Source organism: Dermochelys coriacea, chromosome 1 (genome assembly GCF_009764565.3).
Source record: "Dermochelys coriacea isolate rDerCor1 chromosome 1, rDerCor1.pri.v4, whole genome shotgun sequence".
Lineage (NCBI taxonomy): Eukaryota > Metazoa > Chordata > Testudines > Dermochelyidae > Dermochelys > Dermochelys coriacea.
Window position 1 is genome coordinate 346,606,056 of NC_050068.2, and position 20,359 is coordinate 346,626,414.

At 40.6% G+C, this 20,359-nt stretch overlaps 1 protein-coding gene across 1 annotated transcript in view; it reads left to right on the top strand.

The window, feature by feature from the left end:
- Positions 1–20,359, top strand: part of EXOC4 (exocyst complex component 4) — a 596,962-nt gene that overhangs the window by 146,696 nt on the left and 429,907 nt on the right. The window contains 2 exon segments of the mRNA XM_038412510.2: positions 14,762–14,907; positions 18,466–18,554. Of these exon segments, the coding sequence (XP_038268438.1) occupies positions 14,762–14,907; positions 18,466–18,554 (235 nt within the window).

A 20,359-nucleotide genomic window follows, 5' to 3' on the forward strand; every position in this document is an offset into this window, starting at 1 on the left:
ATGGGTGTTACCATACACACTGTAACGAGAGTGATCAGGTAAGGTGAGCTATTACCAGCAGGAGAGCGGGTGCGGGAGGGGGGACTTTTCCGATGAAGTGACCTGTAGCTCAAGAAAGCTTACGCTCAAATAAATTTGTACTACAAAAGGTTTTTCGCCCCCGCTCTCCTGCTGGTAATAGCTCACCTTACCTGATCACTCTCATTACAGTGTGTATGGTAACACCCATTGTTTCATGTTCTCTGTGTATATAAATCTCCCCACTGTATTTTCCACTGAATGCATCCGATGAAGTGAGCTGTAGCTCACGAAAGCTTATGTTCAAATAAATTTGTTAGTCTCTAAGGTGCCACAAGTACTCCTTTTCTTTTGCGGATACAAACTAGCACGGCTGTTTACTCTGAAACCTGTCAAGAAAATGGATATCCCTGATTGATTTTTTTTTTCTCTTTGTTTTGTTTTGTTTAAAGCTTCTGACCCTGGTGGCAAAAAGCTGCCCGTCATACTGGATAATTTCAGTTAAAATCTTTATTTAAAGAACAACTGATGTGTATGGGGAAAATTCAAACTCTCTGTGTTTTCTGTCCTAATTTTCAAATTCACTCTTGGCAATTGAAAGAAATTTGCCAGCAATCTGTATTTTATTTTGCATGAAAGCAGCAGAACTGCTGGGAAAGAAGAGAGAGAGAGGAGGGGCAGAGGGGAGAGAGACATATGCACATGCACGCACATGTAGCCCTGCTAAGAGAAGAACCAATCTTCACATTTTGGGGAGGACACCTAAATAACCTGTTGCATCACAGCTGTACTGTGAAGGAATGGTAATGCCTGAAGTGGTCTACTGTGTACTCTTGTAAATCAAGTGCATATTAAAAATGTAACTTCGCTGTTGCAGAACTATTCACCCATGACTTGGGAAAGGGGTCACCCTGTTCAATTCACTGTGCAAACCCTGCTGTTACTCCTTTTGGCTAACAAAGCTGATTCACCAGGCTTACCTGGTGTGGCAGCTCTCAGCACCTCACCCTTTGGCTCTGCTCATCTTGTGTGTTGCAGATGTAGGTTAAGATGAAAACTCTAATAGCTGGCATTTCACAGGTGCATAAAGGTGGGGAGAGAGGGCATAAGGAGCCTCTTGTCTTGTGCCTTTCTGCCAGCAGTAGAACACAGACTGTCTCTGTCCCCTTGTAGCCCTCAATGACAAGGAGAATCAGAGAGGGAAATCCTGGCTCTGTGGCAAATGAGTTTTGCCACTGCTTTCACAGGGAACAGAAGGATACCTAGAATCTGTAAAATTAGACGGACCCTCAACAGGGTGTTGATGATTAATTTAGCTAAAGTTTGTACAGAACATTCAATATGTAAATTGCTATATAGTGTCATGTATGTTTATTATTTCAGCCAGAGTTCCTTTCTTTGTTGAAGGTTGAGCTCCCATGGTCCTTCTTGAAATTAGGAGCTTAACATGTGGCCTAGTAAGTGTCTTAAGGTGGTGATACACAGACTGAAACTTGGGAGCTGCAAGTGGCTCTTTAATGTGTCTCTTGCAGCTCTTTGCAGCACATGACATTAAAACATGGTGTGATGTAATTATTAACCAATCAGAATGCTTTTCTTATATTATTAACCACTTGTAGAATACATGGTCAGTTATTTTGCCATGAGAATTATTTATATATATTAGGCTGTTGAATAATTGCAGTTAACTCACGCAATTAACTCAAAAAAATTAATTACGATTAAAAAAATTAATCGTGATTAATCGCACTGTTAAACAATAGCATACCAATTACAATTAATTAAATATTTTGGATGTTTTTCTACATTTTCATATATATTGTATTCTGTGTTGTAACTGAAATCAAAGTGTCTGTTTTTTATTACAAATATTTGCACTATAAAGTCATAAACAAAAGAAATAGTATTTTACAATTCACCTCATTCAGGTACTCTAGTGCAATCTCTTGGTAGTGAAAGTGCAACTTACAAATGTAGATTTTTTTTTTCTTAGTTACGTAACTGGACTCAAAAATAAAACAATATAAAATTTTAGAGCCTACAAGTCCACTCAGTCCTTCTTGGTCAGCCAATCGCTAAGACAAACAAGTTTGTTTACATTTACAGGAGATAATGCTGCCCTCTTCCTATTTACGATGTCACCAGAAAGTGGGAACAAACATTTGCATGACACACTTGTAGCCGGCATTGAAATGTATTTACGTGCCAGATATGCTTAACATTTGTATGCCCCTTCATGCTTTGGCCACCATATATATGAAAAAATGAATTCACACTGGTGTGGTTATTTTGGGTAATGTTGATCGCTAATTTGGCTCTTGAACCACTGTGGTCTTAGTATCACTAGTCTAAAAACTTCTTCTTTTGCTCTGCTAATAAATATGGAACCTCTTTACTTTGTAAAATATTCTCAGATACAAAGTAATCCCTTCACAAAGTACAGTAAAACCAAATATGGTTCTGTGTGTTGTGTGTATGAAAAGGTCCATGCAATTGTTCTTGGGAGCTGCAGAAAGAACTCTCAATCGCATCAGACTTTTGAAATAAAAGGATTCCAGTTTTAAACCTTCCAAAGCTGGCTAAGAAGGTGTACGATTCAGCATCTAATAAAACTTCCTTTAAAGAGTTGAGTTTAAAATACTTTTGGGGTAAATTCCCTCCTTCCCCCACTGAGATATGGAAACATTCACAGTCTATGCTAATGGCTGTGCTAAATTGAACAACTGGAATTGATAATGAATTCAGTAAGAGTTGGCAGCCGTTCTGTTACTTAAATGGTTTTGGTTTTTTGTTTATTAAAAAACTTTAGTCCTTGTATGATGATAGTCCTGGGTAGTGCACTGAGAAAATTGAGTTTTTTTTACTATATTGTTGTAATTTAATTTCATGCGGAGCATCAGGATTATATGGAACAAGTAGTATCGCACTAAACAGTCTTCACTGCACCTTATAGACTGTATTTATTCTCTCTTGGACTTACTGTGTTTGCCTTGTCCTATCTATTTCTGTTTAAGTCTCAGTCCTTTGTGTTTTAGCTCTGTTCTGTTGAATTTTCATCCAGTATGGTTTGTGCAGAAAGCTGGATTTTAAAACACAATCAACGAGTTTTTTTCTTTTGACAGTTTACAGGATTTGTGGGTGATGGCGTTTGATTACTGAAATGCAGATATACAGGTTTGATACAGTTAATTAGCCCATGGCTGTATGTACTATTGGCTCAAAACATCGTTCACAAATTCTCATACAGGCTTTCATCTCACCTCACCTTACCTTGGCTACCCCTCTTTTGAGGGCCTCACAAAGTCCCAGCTTTCCAGTTTGTGAATAATGCTGCTGCCCATCTTCCAGCATTTACAGAGGCGGGCCCACGTATCATACTAAAATACCCCATTCACTTGAGGATCTGTTTTGCCATTGCCTTCCTTGTTGTTAAAACCTTCCATGGACTTGCTTCAGCAGCCTTCACAGACAGCGTGTCCTCTCTAGTCTGCTCCCTTTGCTTTGCTTTCACCAGCCGTCTCTCTGCACTTTGATGCAGTTTTGCATCTGAGGGTGCCAGGGCTCCTTCTGTAAATTGGCATCTAGAAAGTGCTCTCGACTGACCTTGGCTGATTGCAAATGTCAACATAAAACTTGCTTTCTCTTTGCTTGTAGCCTCAACTTCTCATTCTCTCTCATTAATTTTGGAATTAAAATGTAACTCTCCAAAACATTTTCAGATGTCTAGTAGGAAAGATTCTGCCCAAAGTAAAGTTAGCAACATGTAAGTACTGGCTGCAATAATAAATAACCTAAATGGACTAGTGCCATCCATCATGTTGAAAGGCAATGATAATTTGAGAGCAAATCTTGTTCCTCATGCCACCATCCAAGGTAGTGTGGTGCTGGAGATCTTCACAAGGGTGCGAAGAGGAGAATTCCACCACTTGTGCTTCCATTTTACCACCATTAACAATTTCCTTAAAAACCAGATCATCAGGTAATGTAAATCAGAATAGCTGCATCCAGTGCAATGGAACTTTGTCATATTCTGGTCTAACCAGACCAGTGAGGGTTTGTGTCACTTGCCTGCCCTGTAACCCAAAGTGCTTCAAAGGGTTCTGCTGCTGTGGTTCTCTTGTCTGGATGCTCCCAGACACCATATAAACATGTACTGAGTATCTGTGGGTTAAACAGCTCCGACTCAGCAATTCTGATTCCAGCAGCCTGTTCTTTACTCCCAAGCTACACTTGTAGTTACACCTGGCAGATGAGCCAACACACTCCCAGTCCTTAATTTTCCCAAAACTGTGTGCTCTGCAATGTCCAGCTCTCTCCTGGACCATTGGGAGAGCTTTAAGCTTTGTTTTTTTCCTTTAAAAATACAATATCCCACAGCTTATCACATTAACTGGAGTGAGCATTCACTTAAAGCAACAGCACTAGGTTGGTTTAGATTAAAATAAAACAAGTTTATTAACAAAAGGAGATAGGATTCTAAATGAATTCTAGTATAAAGATTAGAGTTAGAAATGGTTACAAGCATATAAAAGTGAAACTTTCTAGAGGCCAAGACTTAACAAAACAGGTATGCAAGATGGCTGACCAATCCCTCTGATCAGGATCTCCCACAAAATTCAATGTGCTTGGTTCCTTTGTCATCTTAGATGAAAGATAGCTTGGGGTTCTCTCTTTTTTTAGTCCAGTGTACTTTTGAAATAGATTCTTCTGAAGGTTACCCCCCCAAAGTAAAGTTAATTCCAGTGATGAAGAAGGCCACATGGAGTCTCTTGGTGAAGTAAGTTCTATGCTGTTTTTTTCGCCTACTGGTGTTTGCTAAAATGCAAATAGATCTGTTTCGTGCAGTCTCCTCACCCTGCTGTCTTGATGATTCTGTTTACCATCTGTTTAATTTGCAATCCCATTGTCTTTTAGTGTACCTTGGAGATGAACCACATTCCTTTGTCTAGCATGGAGTAACTTTAGTCCCATCTGGTAGATACATAATTCCCATATGTTTGTAATTATGAATTTGTCCTCCATACATACACCACTCAATAATATTAATGATCATTATGTTATTACCTATTTGTTGATATCTTACATGACACCTTTTAGATACAGGTTACTTTAGTTACAGGTTAATATAAGGTGATAAGTAACAGTCAACATGGATTTGTCAAGAACAAATTGAGTCAAAACAACCTAATAGATTTCTTTTGACAGGGTAACAAGCCTTGTGGATAGGGATAAGTTGTAGATGTGGTATATCTTTACTTTACTAAGGCTTTTGATACTGTCTCACATAATTTTCTCATAAACAAACTAGGGAAATGCAACCTAGATGGAGCTACAATAAGGTGAGTGCATAACTGGTTGGAAAACTGTTCCCAGAGTGTAGTGACTAGTGGTTCACAGTCAAGCTGGTAGGGCTTAATGATTGGGGTCCCTCAGGGATCAGTTCTGGGTCCAGTTTTGTTCAATATCTTCATCAATGATTTAGATAATAGCATAGTACACTTACAAAGTTCCCAGATGATACCAAGCTGGGAGGGTTTGCAAGGAGGATAGGATTAAAATTCAAAATGATCTGGACAAACTGGAGAAAGGATCTGAAGTAAATAGGATGAAATTCAATAAGGACAAAGGCAAAGTACTCCACTTAGGAACAAACAAACAATTGCACTCACACAAAATGGAAAATGACTGCGTAGGAAGGAGTACTGCAAAAAGTGATCTGGAGCTTATAGTGGATCACAAGCTAAATATGAGTCAATGGTGTAATGCTATTGCAAAAAAAGCGAACATCATTCTGGGCTTTATTAGCTGGAGTGTTGAAAGCAAGACAAGAGAAGCAATTCTTCTGCTGTACTTGGCGCTGATAAGGCCTCAACTGGAGTTTTGTGTCCAGTTCTGGGCATCACATTTCAGGAAGGATGTGGACAAATTAGAGAAAGTCCAGAGGAGAGTAACAAAAATGATTAAAGGTCTAGAAAACATGACCTATGAGGGAGGACTGAAAAAATTGGGTTTATTTAGTCTGTAGATGAGCAGACTGAAGGGAGATATAACAGTTTTCAAGTACGTAAAAGGTTGTTACAAGGAGGAAGGTGAAAAATTGTTCTCATTAACCTGTGAGGAGGAATGGGCTTAAACTGCAACAAGGCAGGTTTAGGTTGGACATTAGGAAAAACTTCCTAACTGTCAGGGTAGTTAACAACTGGAGCGGATTGCCTAGGGAGATTGTTGAATCTCCATCATTGGCAGTTTTTGAGAATAGCTTAAACAAACTCCTGCCAGAAATAGTCTAGTTATTACATAGTCCTGCCTTGAGTGCAGGGGACTAGACTAGATGACTTATTGAGGTCCCTTTCAATCCTACACTTCTAAGATTCTATGACAGTGAGTTGGGTACACTGAACTGGTCAGGCCAGCAGAAAGTCACTGCCAGATACCAGTAAGCCTCTTGCAGTGGGATGCTGTTAGGGCCATACCTCCATCACATATACCAGTGTACTCAAGCTGGGGATCTGACTCATAAAACCTAACTGTTTGGAAGGGCAGGTATGGAGAGAGAACCACCAGAATCAGGCAGTGAAGGAACAGGGGAAGAGGAGCTCCCTGTAAAACAGCATGCTTAACACACACCCACCACTGAAAATCTGTTTTCAAGTTTCAATGGAAATGACAATTAAAGGAGTTATACAGTAGAATGTCAGAGTTACGAACATCTCGGGAATGAAGGTTGTTCGTAACTCTGAAATGTTCATAGCTCTGAACAAAAAATGTTATAGTTTTCAAAAGTTTACCATGGAACATTGACGTAATATAGCCTTGAAACTTTACTATGCAGATGAAAAATGCTGTTTTTAACCATCTTATTTTAAATGTAACAAGCATAGAAACAGTTTCCTTTATCTTGTCAAATCTTTTTTTAACTTTCTCCTTTTTAGGTAGTTTACGTTTAACACAGTACTGTATTGTGTTTTGGTTTTTGTTTTTTTTTTGGTCTCTGCTGCTGCCTGATTGCGAACTTTCAGCTCCAAATGAGGTGTGTGGTTGACTGGTCAGTTCATAGCTCTGATGTTCGTAACTCTCAGGTTCGGTTGTACTTTGAACTTCTGTGGTGCCTTCATCCAGGGATCTCAGAGCTAGTGGACAATGCTGAAGCCTGCTTATTAAGATTCATAGATTATGAGGCCAGAAGGAAACAATGTGATCATTTGGCCCATAATTTACATTATGCATGGGGTCAGAACTTCCTTGAATTAATTCCTGTTTGGACATTTTTTTCTAAAAAACATGTTCCAATTCAATCTTGATTTTAAAAATTTTCAGCAATGGAGAATCCATCACAGCAGTTAGTAAGTGTTTACAATGGTTAATTACCCTCACTGTTAAAAATGTGCACCTTATTTCTAGTTTAAACCTGTCCAAATTCATCTTCCAGCCATTGGATCTTGTTATACCTTTGTCTGGTAGATTGAAAAGCCTTCTATTATAAAATTTCTGTTCCTCGTGTAGGTACTTATAGGCTATGATCAAGTCATCCCTTAACGTTCTCTTTCATTGAACTTTTGGAGTCTCACTGTAAGGCATGTTTTCCAATCCATTAATCGTTCTTGTGGCTCTTCTTTGAACCCTTTCCAATTTATCAATGTCTTTCTTGAACTATGGACACTAAAACTGGACATAGTATTCCACTAGTGGTCACACCAATGCCAAAAGCAAAGGTAATATAACCTCTCTGCTCCTGTTCAATATTCCCATGTTTATACATTCAAGGATCGCATTAGCCCCTTTGGCCAAAGCATTGCACTAGGAACTCATTTTCAGCGGCTATCCACCATGACCTCCAAGTCTTTCTCAGACGTACTGTTTCCCAGGATAGAGGACCCCATAATGTAAATATAGTCTTCATTCTTTGTTACTAGGTGTAGGACTTTATATTTTGCTATATTGAAACACACATTGTTTGCTTGTGCCCAGTTTAGCAAGTGATCTAGATCTCTCTGTATCAGTGAACCATCCTCTGCATTATTTACCACTCCCCAAATTTTTGTGTCCTCTGCAAACTTTATCATTGATGATTTTATGTTCTTCTCCAGGTCATTTATTAAAAATCTTAAATAGCGCAGAGTCATGTGGTAACCACTCAAATGCCTTACAGAAGTCTAAGTATATTACCTTTGCCTTTATCAACCAAATTTATAATCTCATAAAAAATATCAATTTAGTTTGACAAAATGTATTCTCCATAAATCCATTTTGATTGGCGGTAATTATATTGCCCTCTTTTAATTCTTTGGTAACTGAGCCCCATATCAGCTGTTCCATTATTTTGTCTGGGATCTATGTTATACTGACCCATCTGTAATTGTTTGGGTCATGTCATTTATCCTTTTAAAATTCTGGGACAACATTAGCTTTCTTCCAATGATCTGAAACTTCCTCAGTGTTGCAAGATTTATTGAAAATCAACATTAATGGTCCAGAGAGCTCTGTAACAAGTTCTTTTAAAAATCTTGGATGCAAGTTTTCTGGACCTGATGATTTGACAATGTCTACTTTAGTTTCTGCTGTGTACAGCCCAGTAGTATCTCAGGAGGATATTAAAGCATTTCATCATCAGATATAAATATATCATCTCTCTTTTTTTATATTATTTTTTTAAGTGTAGTTTCATGTTGGGAGCACATCAGACCAGTGCTCCATGATCAACACTGGCTTGCGATAAGATTCCGGGTAGAATTCAAAGTGTTGGTTTTAACCTATAAAACCCAGAATGGTATGGGAGCTGGTTACCTTACGATCACTTTGTCCTTGTGGTACATACCACACTTCTGCTGGAGCTCTCTCAGTATAAATGAGAGGGCGAGCTGCTGGCTGCTCTGTTTCAGAACTTACTCCCTCACTTTGTCTGCTGGTGCCTAACTTATTACTCTTCTGTAATAAGCCTATCTTGTCACCCTCTTAAAGTCTGTTGAGGAGGTTATGGGTGGAGATATATCTACAGTCCTTTGGCTTATGTTGTGATTTTTAATTGTTGACGTACGTGCCCAGAACCCTACATATTTTGAAAACGGAACGAAGTAGTAGTAGTAGTAATTAATGTATTTAGCCTTGCAGCACCCTTTGGGGTAGACAAGTATTATTACCCCTGCTTTTATAGGTGAGGAAAGTGCAGCCCAGAGAAGTGAAGTGAGTTGCACATTCTTAAGAAAAATCTGTGGCTGATCCAGGAATAAAATTCAGGTCTTCTGAGTCCCAGTCCTGTGCGTTAATCCATGAGACTGTCCTTCCTCTGCATGATATAGGAAGTGCAAACAATGTGTTCAGCACATGTTGGACATACAGACAAGTATGGTTCTTGTCCCAAGGACATCACAGTTTCTTTCAAAAACACAGTATGTGGAGAGCTGTTAAAAGAACAGTGGTAAATGTGGCGATGTGATCATATGCATTTTGCGAGGGTTAAATAAATCTCCCAAACATAGGCACCAACTTTTCCCGGTGCCAATGGGTGCTTGCGCGCCCCCGCCCCGACTCCACCCCTGCCTCACTCCCATTCAGACCCCTTCCCCAAATCCCTGCCTCTTCCCCGAGCGCGCTGCCTTCCCCCTCCTCCCCAGTGCTTGCTGCCACGAAACAGCTGTTATAAACGTTCTTATGTTTATAAAAGATTATTTAGTTTATATAAATCATCTTTTCCAAAGCTGCAAAATATCTGTTCAGTAGATTGGTTAGCACAAGGACTGCTTTGTTCTCTCCCTTCTTGTGCAGATTTGTTTGTTTGACATGGATGCAAGTGTAATACACGGATCCAAGAATTTGACTGTTGTTGAGCAGAAAGTCAAAAGTCCTTTTAATGGATGGATGGGATGTTGCAAACTTTATAGTCACTCAGAAATCTCAGGTTTCAGAGTAGCAGCCATGTTAGTCTGTATTCGCAAAAAGAAAAGGAGTACTTGTGGCACCTTAGAGACTAACAAATTTATTAGAGCATAAAGTGAGCTGTAGCTCACGAAAGCTTATGCTCTAATAAATTTGTTAGTCTCTAAGGTGCCACAAGTACTCCTTTCCTTTTTTCAGAAATCTCAGGTTTCAGAGTAGCAGCCTCCTTTTCTTTTTGCGAATACAGACTAACATGGCTGCTATTCTGAAACCTGTCATTATGCAAGGCACTGAATTTAGCCGTATAGAGTGGAAATCTGTCAACTTCATGAAACTCTAAGGTGCCACAAGTACTCCTTTTCTTTTTTCAGAAATCTCACTATATGTGCATGTGATTAATGTCTAACGAGTTTTTTGATTGATGGTTTAGCAACTGTTAATCAAATGTTATAGGAACAAATCCTGAAATCCTTACTTTGTCCTGTGGTGAAACTCCTGTTCACTTTGGTAGGCAGAACAATGTGGTTTTATTGATTTTAAAGTTTAAACTGACTGTGGTTTTTATAAGTACATGCCAGGCTAATAATTTTTGACACTGAAATATGGAGCTTATTAAGGTCTTGCATTGTGAGGATTGCAGAGGGTGCAGAACTGTTGGCGATGTTGGGAAGACAAACTGAGAAGTATGTAGGGTACAATTGGCCTATGGAACTAATACAGCAGGATGTTATTGAGGCAAAATAACTGAGTAAGTTTTGGTTTTTTTAAAAGATGTTTTCATACATGTAAATAAGATCTGCTTTGTTAAAAATTAAAAGGGCTTCAGCTGATCCCCTGCAGGGAACAGGAAGTACTTTCCCCCATTGTGCTGGGTTTTAACAGTTGGTCAGTTGCATTGGAGCAGGTCCTCAAAGAATATCATGGAGCAGGTCCTCAAAGAATCAATCCTGAAGCACTTAGAGGAGAGGAAAGTGATCAGGAACAGTCAGCATGGATTCACCAAGGGAAGGTCATGCCTGACTAATCTAATCGCCTTTTATGATGAGATTACTGGTTCTGTGGATGAAGGGAAAGCAGTGGATGTATTGTTTCTTGACTTTAGCAAAGCTTTTGACACGGTCTCCCACAGCATTCTTGTCAGCAAGTTAAGGAAGTATGGGCTGGATGAATGCACTATAAGGTGGGTAGAAAGCTGGCTAGATTGTCGGGCTCAACGGGTAATGATCAATGGCTCCATGTCTAGTTGGCAGCCGGTGTCAAGTGGAGTGCCCCAGGGGTCGGTCCTGGGGCCCGTTTTGTTCAATATCTTCATAAATGATCTGGAGGATGGTGTGGATTGCACTCTCAGCAAATTTGCGGATGATACTAAACTGGGAGGAGTGGTAGATACGCTGGAGGGGAGGGATAGGATACAGAAGGACCTAGACAAATTGGAAGATTGGGCCAAAAGAAATCTAATGAGGTTCAATAAGGATAAATGCAGGGTCCTGCACTTAGGATGGAAGAATCCAATGCACCGCTACAGACTAGGGACCGAATGGCTCGGCAGCAGTTCTGCGGAAAAGGACCTAGGGGTGACAGTGGACGAGAAGCTGGATATGAGTCAGCAGTGTGCCCTTGTTGCCAAGAAGGCCAATGGCATTTTGGGTTGTATAAGTAGGGGCATAGCGAGCAGATCGAGGGACGTGATCGTTCCCCTCTATTCGACACTGGTGAGGCCTCATCTGGAGTACTGTGTCCAGTTTTGGGCCCCACACTACAGGAAGGATGTGGATAAATTGGAAAGAGTACAACGAAGGGCAACGAAAATGATTAGGGGTCTAGAGCACATGACTTATGAGGAGAGGCTGAGGGAGCTGGGATTGTTTAGTCTGCAGAAGAGAAGAATGAGGGGGGATTTGATAGCTGCTTTCAACTACCTGAAAGGGGGTTTCAAAGAGGATGGCTCTAGACTGTTCTCAATGGTAGCAGATGACAGAACGAGGAGTAATGGTCTCAAGTTGCAATGGGGGAGGTTTAGATTGGATATTAGGAAAAACTTTTTCACTAAGAGGGTGGTGAAACACTGGAATGCGTTACCTAGGGAGGTGGTAGAATCTCCTTCCTTAGAGGTTTTTAAGGTCAGGCTTGACAAAGCCCTAGCTGGGATGATTTAACTGGGACTTGGTCCTGCTTTGAGCAGGGGGTTGGACTAGATGACCTTCTGGGGTCCCTTCCAACCCTGATATTCTATGATTCTATGATTCTATGATTGAAAGATAGTGTTTTTTCTCTTAAGAACTTGGTCTCACTGCTGGAGTCAGGACACTGGACCACATGGAGCAGTGGTCTGATCCAGTGTGGTTTCTCCTGTGTGCATATTGGTATAATTTATCTGTTTTTCAATATCCATACATAGCGAGAACTAGCCCTTTTCCTCCATTGAATTAACCAAAAACCAAAGGAGTAGACATATATGAAAAGCTCATCTTATCTATCTCTAAGTTCTGGTGACATCACAATCACCCATGTTATTTCCTCTTATGGTTTGTGGTTGTCTTCAAACTCCTCTTATGATTGTATAACCATATTGCCATACATTTTGGGGTTTGTTTGATGATGATCTTGTAGCAAGTTCTTTGTGGTTCTAGTTTAACTCTTTGCTGACATCTTGTAATCCTTGAGTAAAATACTGCATTATTCACTTCAGATATCCTACTCATATTAGCTGTAGATTTAGAATAGTTTCAAAATCATGGGGCTCATTATGAGTACGTTCTGTCCATGAAATGAGGAAAATTGCCAAGCTTTTTTTTTCTGGAAAAGATTTTAAATGACCTTTTGTTATTTTTAACGTTATGGATTCAAGTAAACAAAGCAAACACCTAACCAGAGAATACAGAGCAGCACTGGTACATTACTGGGGAAAAAAACCCACAATAACCTTAGTGTAGTAATTAGTTTTTATATGGCAAGAATCATGATTGTATTTTAAAACCTTCTCTCAGATGAAGTTTTAATTGAGATATTTTAGGAATTGAAATCAAGTTACCTTTATTTAATTGTGTTGTATCTTTTTAGAGCAATTCTCAATTGTTTCTAATTAGTGGCATGATATTATTTCCTAGATATTATTTCTTAGTAATTTGTTTAAAAATATACAGCACAGTCCTGATGTATTCCTCTCATTACACTCAACACTTTGATTGGGTTTGGCTGGCTCATAATAGAATGGAATGTGGAATGTGTTATCAATAGCTCCAAGATGCTTAAAGCTTCCCAAGTATATTCAGTGAGTTTAATTTCTTGACAAAAGTAAGTTTATTGTTTTGTTTTTGTTTTCTTAAACTACATTAGCTTCCTTTATCGCTCCAGAGCCAACACAGCACAAGTGAATGAGCTGGAGTGTAATCCTGTTTCTGCATAATGAACAGAATTATTTACTAAACAGTAGTTCCTGGGCCAATCAATTAGTTCTTTGCTGCTTCACTGAAGGTGTTGGGGTTGCACAGATTTTACCGAGGCTGTTGTTTGCCCTTTAGAACTTCCATCCTTGATGATGGGCTAGAAGAAAACTCAGCTCGACTGAGAGATCCTAAATAGAGCATGGAGAGCTGGTAGCAAGGGAGGGGAAATCCATATTCTTATTTAAATAGAAAGTACATTTGGTCTGGTAATCACTGAGAGACAGCCATGTCATATTTTTTCAAAAATAGGACCCTCATTTTAAGCTGTATGCAGCAATCCATGTTTCCAAGTCCCAGAGAAATGTACCAACCGCTGGACCATCCTGCCTCTTTCTCTAATTCAGGTACTTTACAGGCTCTGCTGGGAAAGCCTGAGGCTTCACAGCAAATAAGTGGCATAATCAGGTTGAAAATTCAGAGGTTCTTTGCTACTAGACAGGCTTGTGTCCACACTCTCCTCTTGTATTTGTGTCCATCACCATAGTATGTAAGTATGTTCACTTGTGCTCAGTCCACTAGACCACAAGGCCTCCCTCCCTGTAATCAGCTTGAATTGAGGTGGTGATTCAACTGTATGAATTAACAGTACTTTTTAATCTCTCCTGTTAAATATATCTATTTAAATATTCCAGGTGTGTGGTACATATATTTAAAGGGATATGATGATGTAGTTTACGCCCTAAATTTCAGTTTAAAAAACAAACATATCTTACAAAAACCAATCTGAAAATAAATAATTTAATCATGCACTGTATTTCAGTAGAACTGGTATTTTGTGTTTTGGGGGGAAGTAGTGTGGATATCTATGTGGTACAGAAAATTCAAACACAGCAGCACTGGGCTGGTGCAGTAGAACCAAACATTGGAAATAATAAACAGAAGGGGAATAAAGTGTCTAATTCCTTCATTTTTAATTATCTTAAAGCCTTGTCTACACTGTGACATTTTGTAAACCCCCCTCCCCCCATCATTGCTGCACAAGTTCAGCTTCAGAGGTGTCAGCAATGTTGGGAGGCCTTGTCTAGACAGGCTGCCGCTAGTGTTTTAAGCACCTAGATATGGAACCTTAATGGTAGGTATTGATAGGTCTTTAAACACCAGCTGCCAAGCTACAATAAAGTTCTCAATGTTGTTAACATCAGTGGAGTTGTACCGGTGCTGACCGCATCTGAAAAATTTTGCAAAATTTCTGGAATGTAGACAGTACTTTTATGGTGACCTTAAATTAGGCGAGTGATTTAGGAGCTAAGATTCATTGAAAATCAATGGGACTTAGGCTCGCAAGTCACTTAGGCACTTTTGAAAATTTTACCAATTGTCATTTTTTAGTTTAGCAGTGTCCTGTTAAGACACTTAGGATTTGTGAATAAACTTGCATTGCTGTTCTATTTCAAATGTTGCATTCCTCTTCTCCCTGCTCTCAGATGCTGCTGACAGAATACTTGGATATGAAGAACACTCGGACTGCTTCAGAACCATCAGCCCAGCTTAGCTATGCCAGCTCTGGGAGAGAATTTGCTGCTTTCTTTGCAAAGAAGAAACCTCAAAGGCCTAAAAACCCTCTGTTCAAGTAAGTGTTATGATGCCAGAATAGTACCTGGCATTGAGGTTGTCTCTGGAGCATCAAGTATTGTGCACTTCTAGCAGTTAATAACGTTTTCAGACACTTCAGATGGAAATGAACTACCAAAGCTGGAGCTTGTCTGTCATCCGAGAGTCGTACACTGATTCTTCTTCACTGTTTATATTACAGTATTGTCTGAAGGCTTCACTCAGGAATGGGACCCCCTTGTGCTAGGTGTTGTAGCCCTGCTCTCTGCCCTGATGTGCTTACAGTCGAAGTAAAGACGAAAAGCACACAAGCGAGAGCAGAAATCAAAGGGCTGCTTAGGGAAAAGGAGAACAGGACAAACAAGATCATTGTGTAAAGACTAGGCAGTTAATCATATCACATTTTAAAGGAAAAATATGGAGCGAAATTAGAGTTGAAAGTGTGGAGTAGAATGAAGCAGATGGGAGGGGAATGTAGGAATAAGAGTGAGGAGGAGTGGGAGTTGGACATGAGAGAGGAAGAAAATATGGGGAAGCAATTTGACTGCCAGGGAGAGGGAGGTTGGTGGGGTGTGGAGAGTAATGCAGATAGGAGAAAAAGATTGGCTTTGTCGTTAAGGCACTGGGTCAGGAGGGGACTTGTGTTTGATTTCCATCTCTGCCACCGGTTTCCTGTACTAGTCTCTAACTTCTCCGGGCCTCATTTTCCCAGCTGTAAAATGGGGATCTTAATATTTCCTTTCTCTTTCCCCCCTCCCCCCACTTTGTCTGCCTTGTCTATTTAGACTAAGCCCTGAGGGACCCGGATTGTCTTTCATTATGTATCTGTATGGGGCTTAACATAAAGGGGACCCAATCTCAGCTGCAGCCTTTGGGCTCTGTTGTAGTACAGATACATAATAATAATGAGGAGGAACTTCAGGGAGAGAGGAGGAACAGCAGGGAGCAGAGAAGGAAAATGTGAAGTCCAAATTTAACAAATCCAGTCAATCTGTTGCTCTGAGGAAACTGGAAGGAAATGAATGCGAGCATAGGCCTGTCCTGCTGGAGTTGGAGGTGGGGTCCTCCTGGCTAGGTTGGCTCAGCATGTGGAAATGGGAAGAATGCAGGAACTTGGCATCCCTGGATGGCTTGCACTAACTTTGTCAGTGGGACGGGCTGGTAGAAGACGTGTCCTGCATTAACACTCTCCTGCACTGCTGAAGCAGCTGTTTGGGGGGAAGGGAGGTATTGGGTGGTGGGCCTCTTTCCTGCCCTCCCTAAAGTTTCTCCTGCTTTCTTTAATCATTAGGAACCAGTCAGTGGCCTCCTTATTCTTTTTTTTTTTTTCCCAAACCTTAACTACAGCAGATCCAGTTTTTATTGTCTGTGTTCTGGTAGGGCCTAAAGGACCAGTGAGAAATCAGGGCTCCTTGTGCAAGGCACAATACACACACAGAGTGAAAAGATGATCCCAGCCCCAGAGAGCCTACAGATCACTAAACATAATCCGCTGGTATCAAAGGCTTTCACTTTTTCCAAAGAGTTGGCCGAACATCTGGCCCAGCCATGGCTGATCCAATGGGTGGCTTTAGATCCACATCCCCAACATTTCTCTCTCCCCAGATTCTCTGTCTACTCCTGTTTACTCTGCCAGAACTCCCCTTTGGATTTAATTCCATTTCTAAGCTGACTTGCAGATGTGCTTCAGAGTGCCACAGGCTCTCCTTTCTCCATTACTTAGCACACAAATTCTGCAGCATTCTCAGCCCCTCTCAGTCTGAGGAGAGAGGAGGATGAATTAATCTGCTCTGTTTCACCCACAGCACTCTAAGCCTGTGTACTCCTTTCTATCAGTTGAAAATGAAGTTAAGGATAATTGGTTAACGTGATGGTGTCTAACTTCATAAGAATAGCCATCTTTTACCATTCAGGCTCCTGTCACTAAGTCACTGCTAGCACCTTAGTGACAGTGATGCTTATCAGGATCTCTCATTCTGTTATCTGTCTCCTGTCAGCTGTCACTACGTCTATGGAAATCTCTCTGTTGAAATGGAATTTCTCTGTCCGCCGAGGGATGCACCTGTTTGATAAAGTCATATTCTTGTCGTCTATTCCATCTGCACTTTTTTTCTCTCCAGACAGAGAGGCTCTCTTCCTTGTATTTCCATCCCCTGCTTCCAATTTAGAGAAGCCATCCACTTGTCATAAAAATCTCCGCGGTTAGAGTCCCCACTTTTGAAATCACTTGAACAGGCATTGGAGCCTTGCTCTCATAGATAGATAGAGCTGTATGATGTGTGAGCAGTTTGTATAGCTCCTTGGAAGCTAATTTTGTAGGTAACTGGGTAGAGGGAATGTGATCTAGCTGCACCAGTGGAAATCAGAACTTCTGGGTTCTGTTCTTGAGATTCTGAGACTGACTTGGTATCATTTGGACAAGTCATTTAATTGTTCTGTGCCTCAAAATTTCCCCATCTCTGAAGTGAGCGTAATACCCATATAACAGGGCTGTTGCGTAGCTTACCTGATGAATGCTTGTAAAGAACTTTGAGATCTTCAGATGAAAGGCCCTACATTAATTCAAATGATAATGTATACTATAATAGGCCCCAGTCAATCATGGCTCCATACACAGTGTCCATACTGTGAAGAACTGGCAATTTGAACAATCAAAAACAATACCTATGGTGTGTGGGAAAGGGATGGGTGTACAAACAAGGTGGCGATGGGTCCACAACATGTTAAGCTCATGTTTTGGGGTTTTTAACACATTTGACTATATATTTGTTTTATTTGTATTATAAAAGCATAGTTTTAGAGACTTTTATCTTGGAATCACTTGTGGTTGAAATGGAGGAAAGGAAAGGATTGCATGAGTAAGAGTGCGAAGTGGAAACTGGGGGCAGGGAGCAGAGGGGAAAGGATAGAGAGGAGGGCTGGTCAGAAGTCAAGTTAGGCAGGGGGAGCGTAAAGTTGGATAGCGGTAGGAGAGGGATATGCTGTAGGGGGCCCAACAACAAATGACAATTCAGCAACTGAGAGGAAAAATCCAGTCTCCCGGTCTCAGAGCTGAGTGAATGATAATGCTAGGAGGCTGATAAAGCTTGCTACTGTCATGCCCCATCAGAGAAGTCTTCCGGGCCTGGAGCCTGGCTGGGGGTCTCTGCGTCTGGTGGGAGGCTGGAAGACTCTTTCACTTCCTGTCCCCCAAGCTCTATCTAGTGGGGGCTGCTTTGAGGAAACATTTGAAATGGAGATTTCCATAGTTAGCTCCCTATGGGCACCTCTTGGCTGCTGCTGAAGCAACACAAAAATAAATAATTGAATAGTTTATAGTTTTCCAGGGGAATATTGAGTTTTAATCACTGGCTGCAGCACTTCCTTGTTAAGAGCTGAGGTGTGTGCTTAGTGTGGGTTTGGTTTTGTCGATTCCACCTGTTTGCTGGGCCTTCTCTGTTTGGAAAGCGCCTAGCTGTCAGAGCTAATGGAATTAAGTAACAAATAATTTCTCATTTAATCTAACACAGTATCAATCTCTATGGCTACAGAAAAGGCATCATGAGTTGTGTGACTGACTGCATGCATTTTATTGCAGGTTTGAGTCGTCCTCCCATGCTATTAGCATGAGTGCCTATTTGCGTGAGCAGAGAAGGGAGCTCTACAGCAGGAGTGGAGAACTTCAAGGTGGGAATCTTGATAGCTCATTAGTTTGGTTGATTGCTTCGCCAAGTATCTGCAGACCCTGCCTGAATGGCTCAGAAGTGTTGTGAGCTCCTCTCTAACAAACCATATGCAGGCCATAGTCTAAGGCCATGTCTACACTAGCGCTTACGTCGGCAAAACGTGTCACTCAGGAGTGTGAAAAGACACTCCCTCCCCCCCCCCCCCCCAGCGGCATAAATTTAGCTGGCATAAGCCCTCATGTGCACAGTGCTATGTTGATGCTCTCCTACCAACATAGCTACTGCTGCTCGTGGAGGTGGTTTTATGAAGTCGACTGGAGAGCTCTTTCCCATCGGCATGATGCGGCCACAAGAGCGCTCTTACAGCGGCATGGCTGTATCGGTACAGCTGTGCTGCTGTAAGCTTGTAAGTGTAGACGTGGCCTAAGACTCTGTAAACTTGGCCAGCTCATATCCTCTATTTATTTGCTCTAGGTAGGAAGGCAAACACTTCTATATTTTCTTTTTTCCCTTTCTAACCGCACATACTATAGGTGTGAGTTTAAAAGGACACTCATAAAACAATGACTTAAGAGAAAAGATCTCACTCTAAATGATGCTTTTGGAAGATTGAAACTGATGCTTGTTTCGTTGCCTGAAATTTATTTTCACACTGGCGCATGCACATGTGCCCTGGCTGGGTCATCTGCAGGGACTGAACTCTGCATCTGAAAGCATGAGTCTCTACTGCTTGAGCTAAAGGACGGTTCTTTTGCTGATGAGGCAGTTACAGGCACACAAGTCTCTTTACCTGATCCAACCACTAGAGGGGGACAAAGAACCACAATGTGTTAATGTGGGTTACGTTTTTTTAAAAGGTAGATTTGGAAGGCTGAGCTGTTGCCATTAGTTTGTTGCTCATGAGAGATGGGGCGTATATGCAACAATATATATATATATATATATACACAGACACACACATTTTATATATATATATATATATATATATATATATATATACACACACACACACACACACACACACACACACACACACACACACACACACACACGCAAAATGTGTGTGTATATAATTTGTGTGTGTGTGTGTATGTATGTGTATATACGTGTGTATATATATGTAACATCTTTCCTCTGAACATTGAACAACTGTAAATTTCTCTTCCTGACAGCCTTATACATAAGGGATGACTTTTTTTCAGCAGCAGGGGAGAGTGAGACATTAGGTAAAATCTTCTGAAAAATCTTCATAGTAATATGTATAAGAAAGACCAGATTGGTTCTATATAATCTGATCCAGTCTCTTACAGCATGCATATTGCCCTAATGCAAGTTCATTATGGGATATCCGTTGAAGTCATTGTTGTCCAGATACCAGCGATGGGCAGAGGCAGAATTGTACCCTGAAATCCTATTCACAAGAATATTAGGGTGATTTTAACAGACTTTAGATATTTACAGCTGAGGTATCAGGTGATTTGTAGTTCCAGTTCCCTCCCCAGTGACTTACATCCATCCTCCAGCCAGAAGTTGACCCTACAACAACTTGAGAATGTAGAATGTTCTTTTGGATGGTTATGCTATATCTAGCTTAGCTGATGTTACAGAATATATCCATATAGCAAGGATTGGATGCTCTGTTGATAACTGTCTGGAAAACCCTAAATTAGATAGACAGATACCTAAATTGACACTTGACCTTCACTATGGTCTGACAGTTTGTGGGAATAAGATAGAGGTGAAAATGTCTATCTTTGAGGTGGTATCATGGTCTAAGCACATTACGGGGTGTTCAGTTTACTTCTC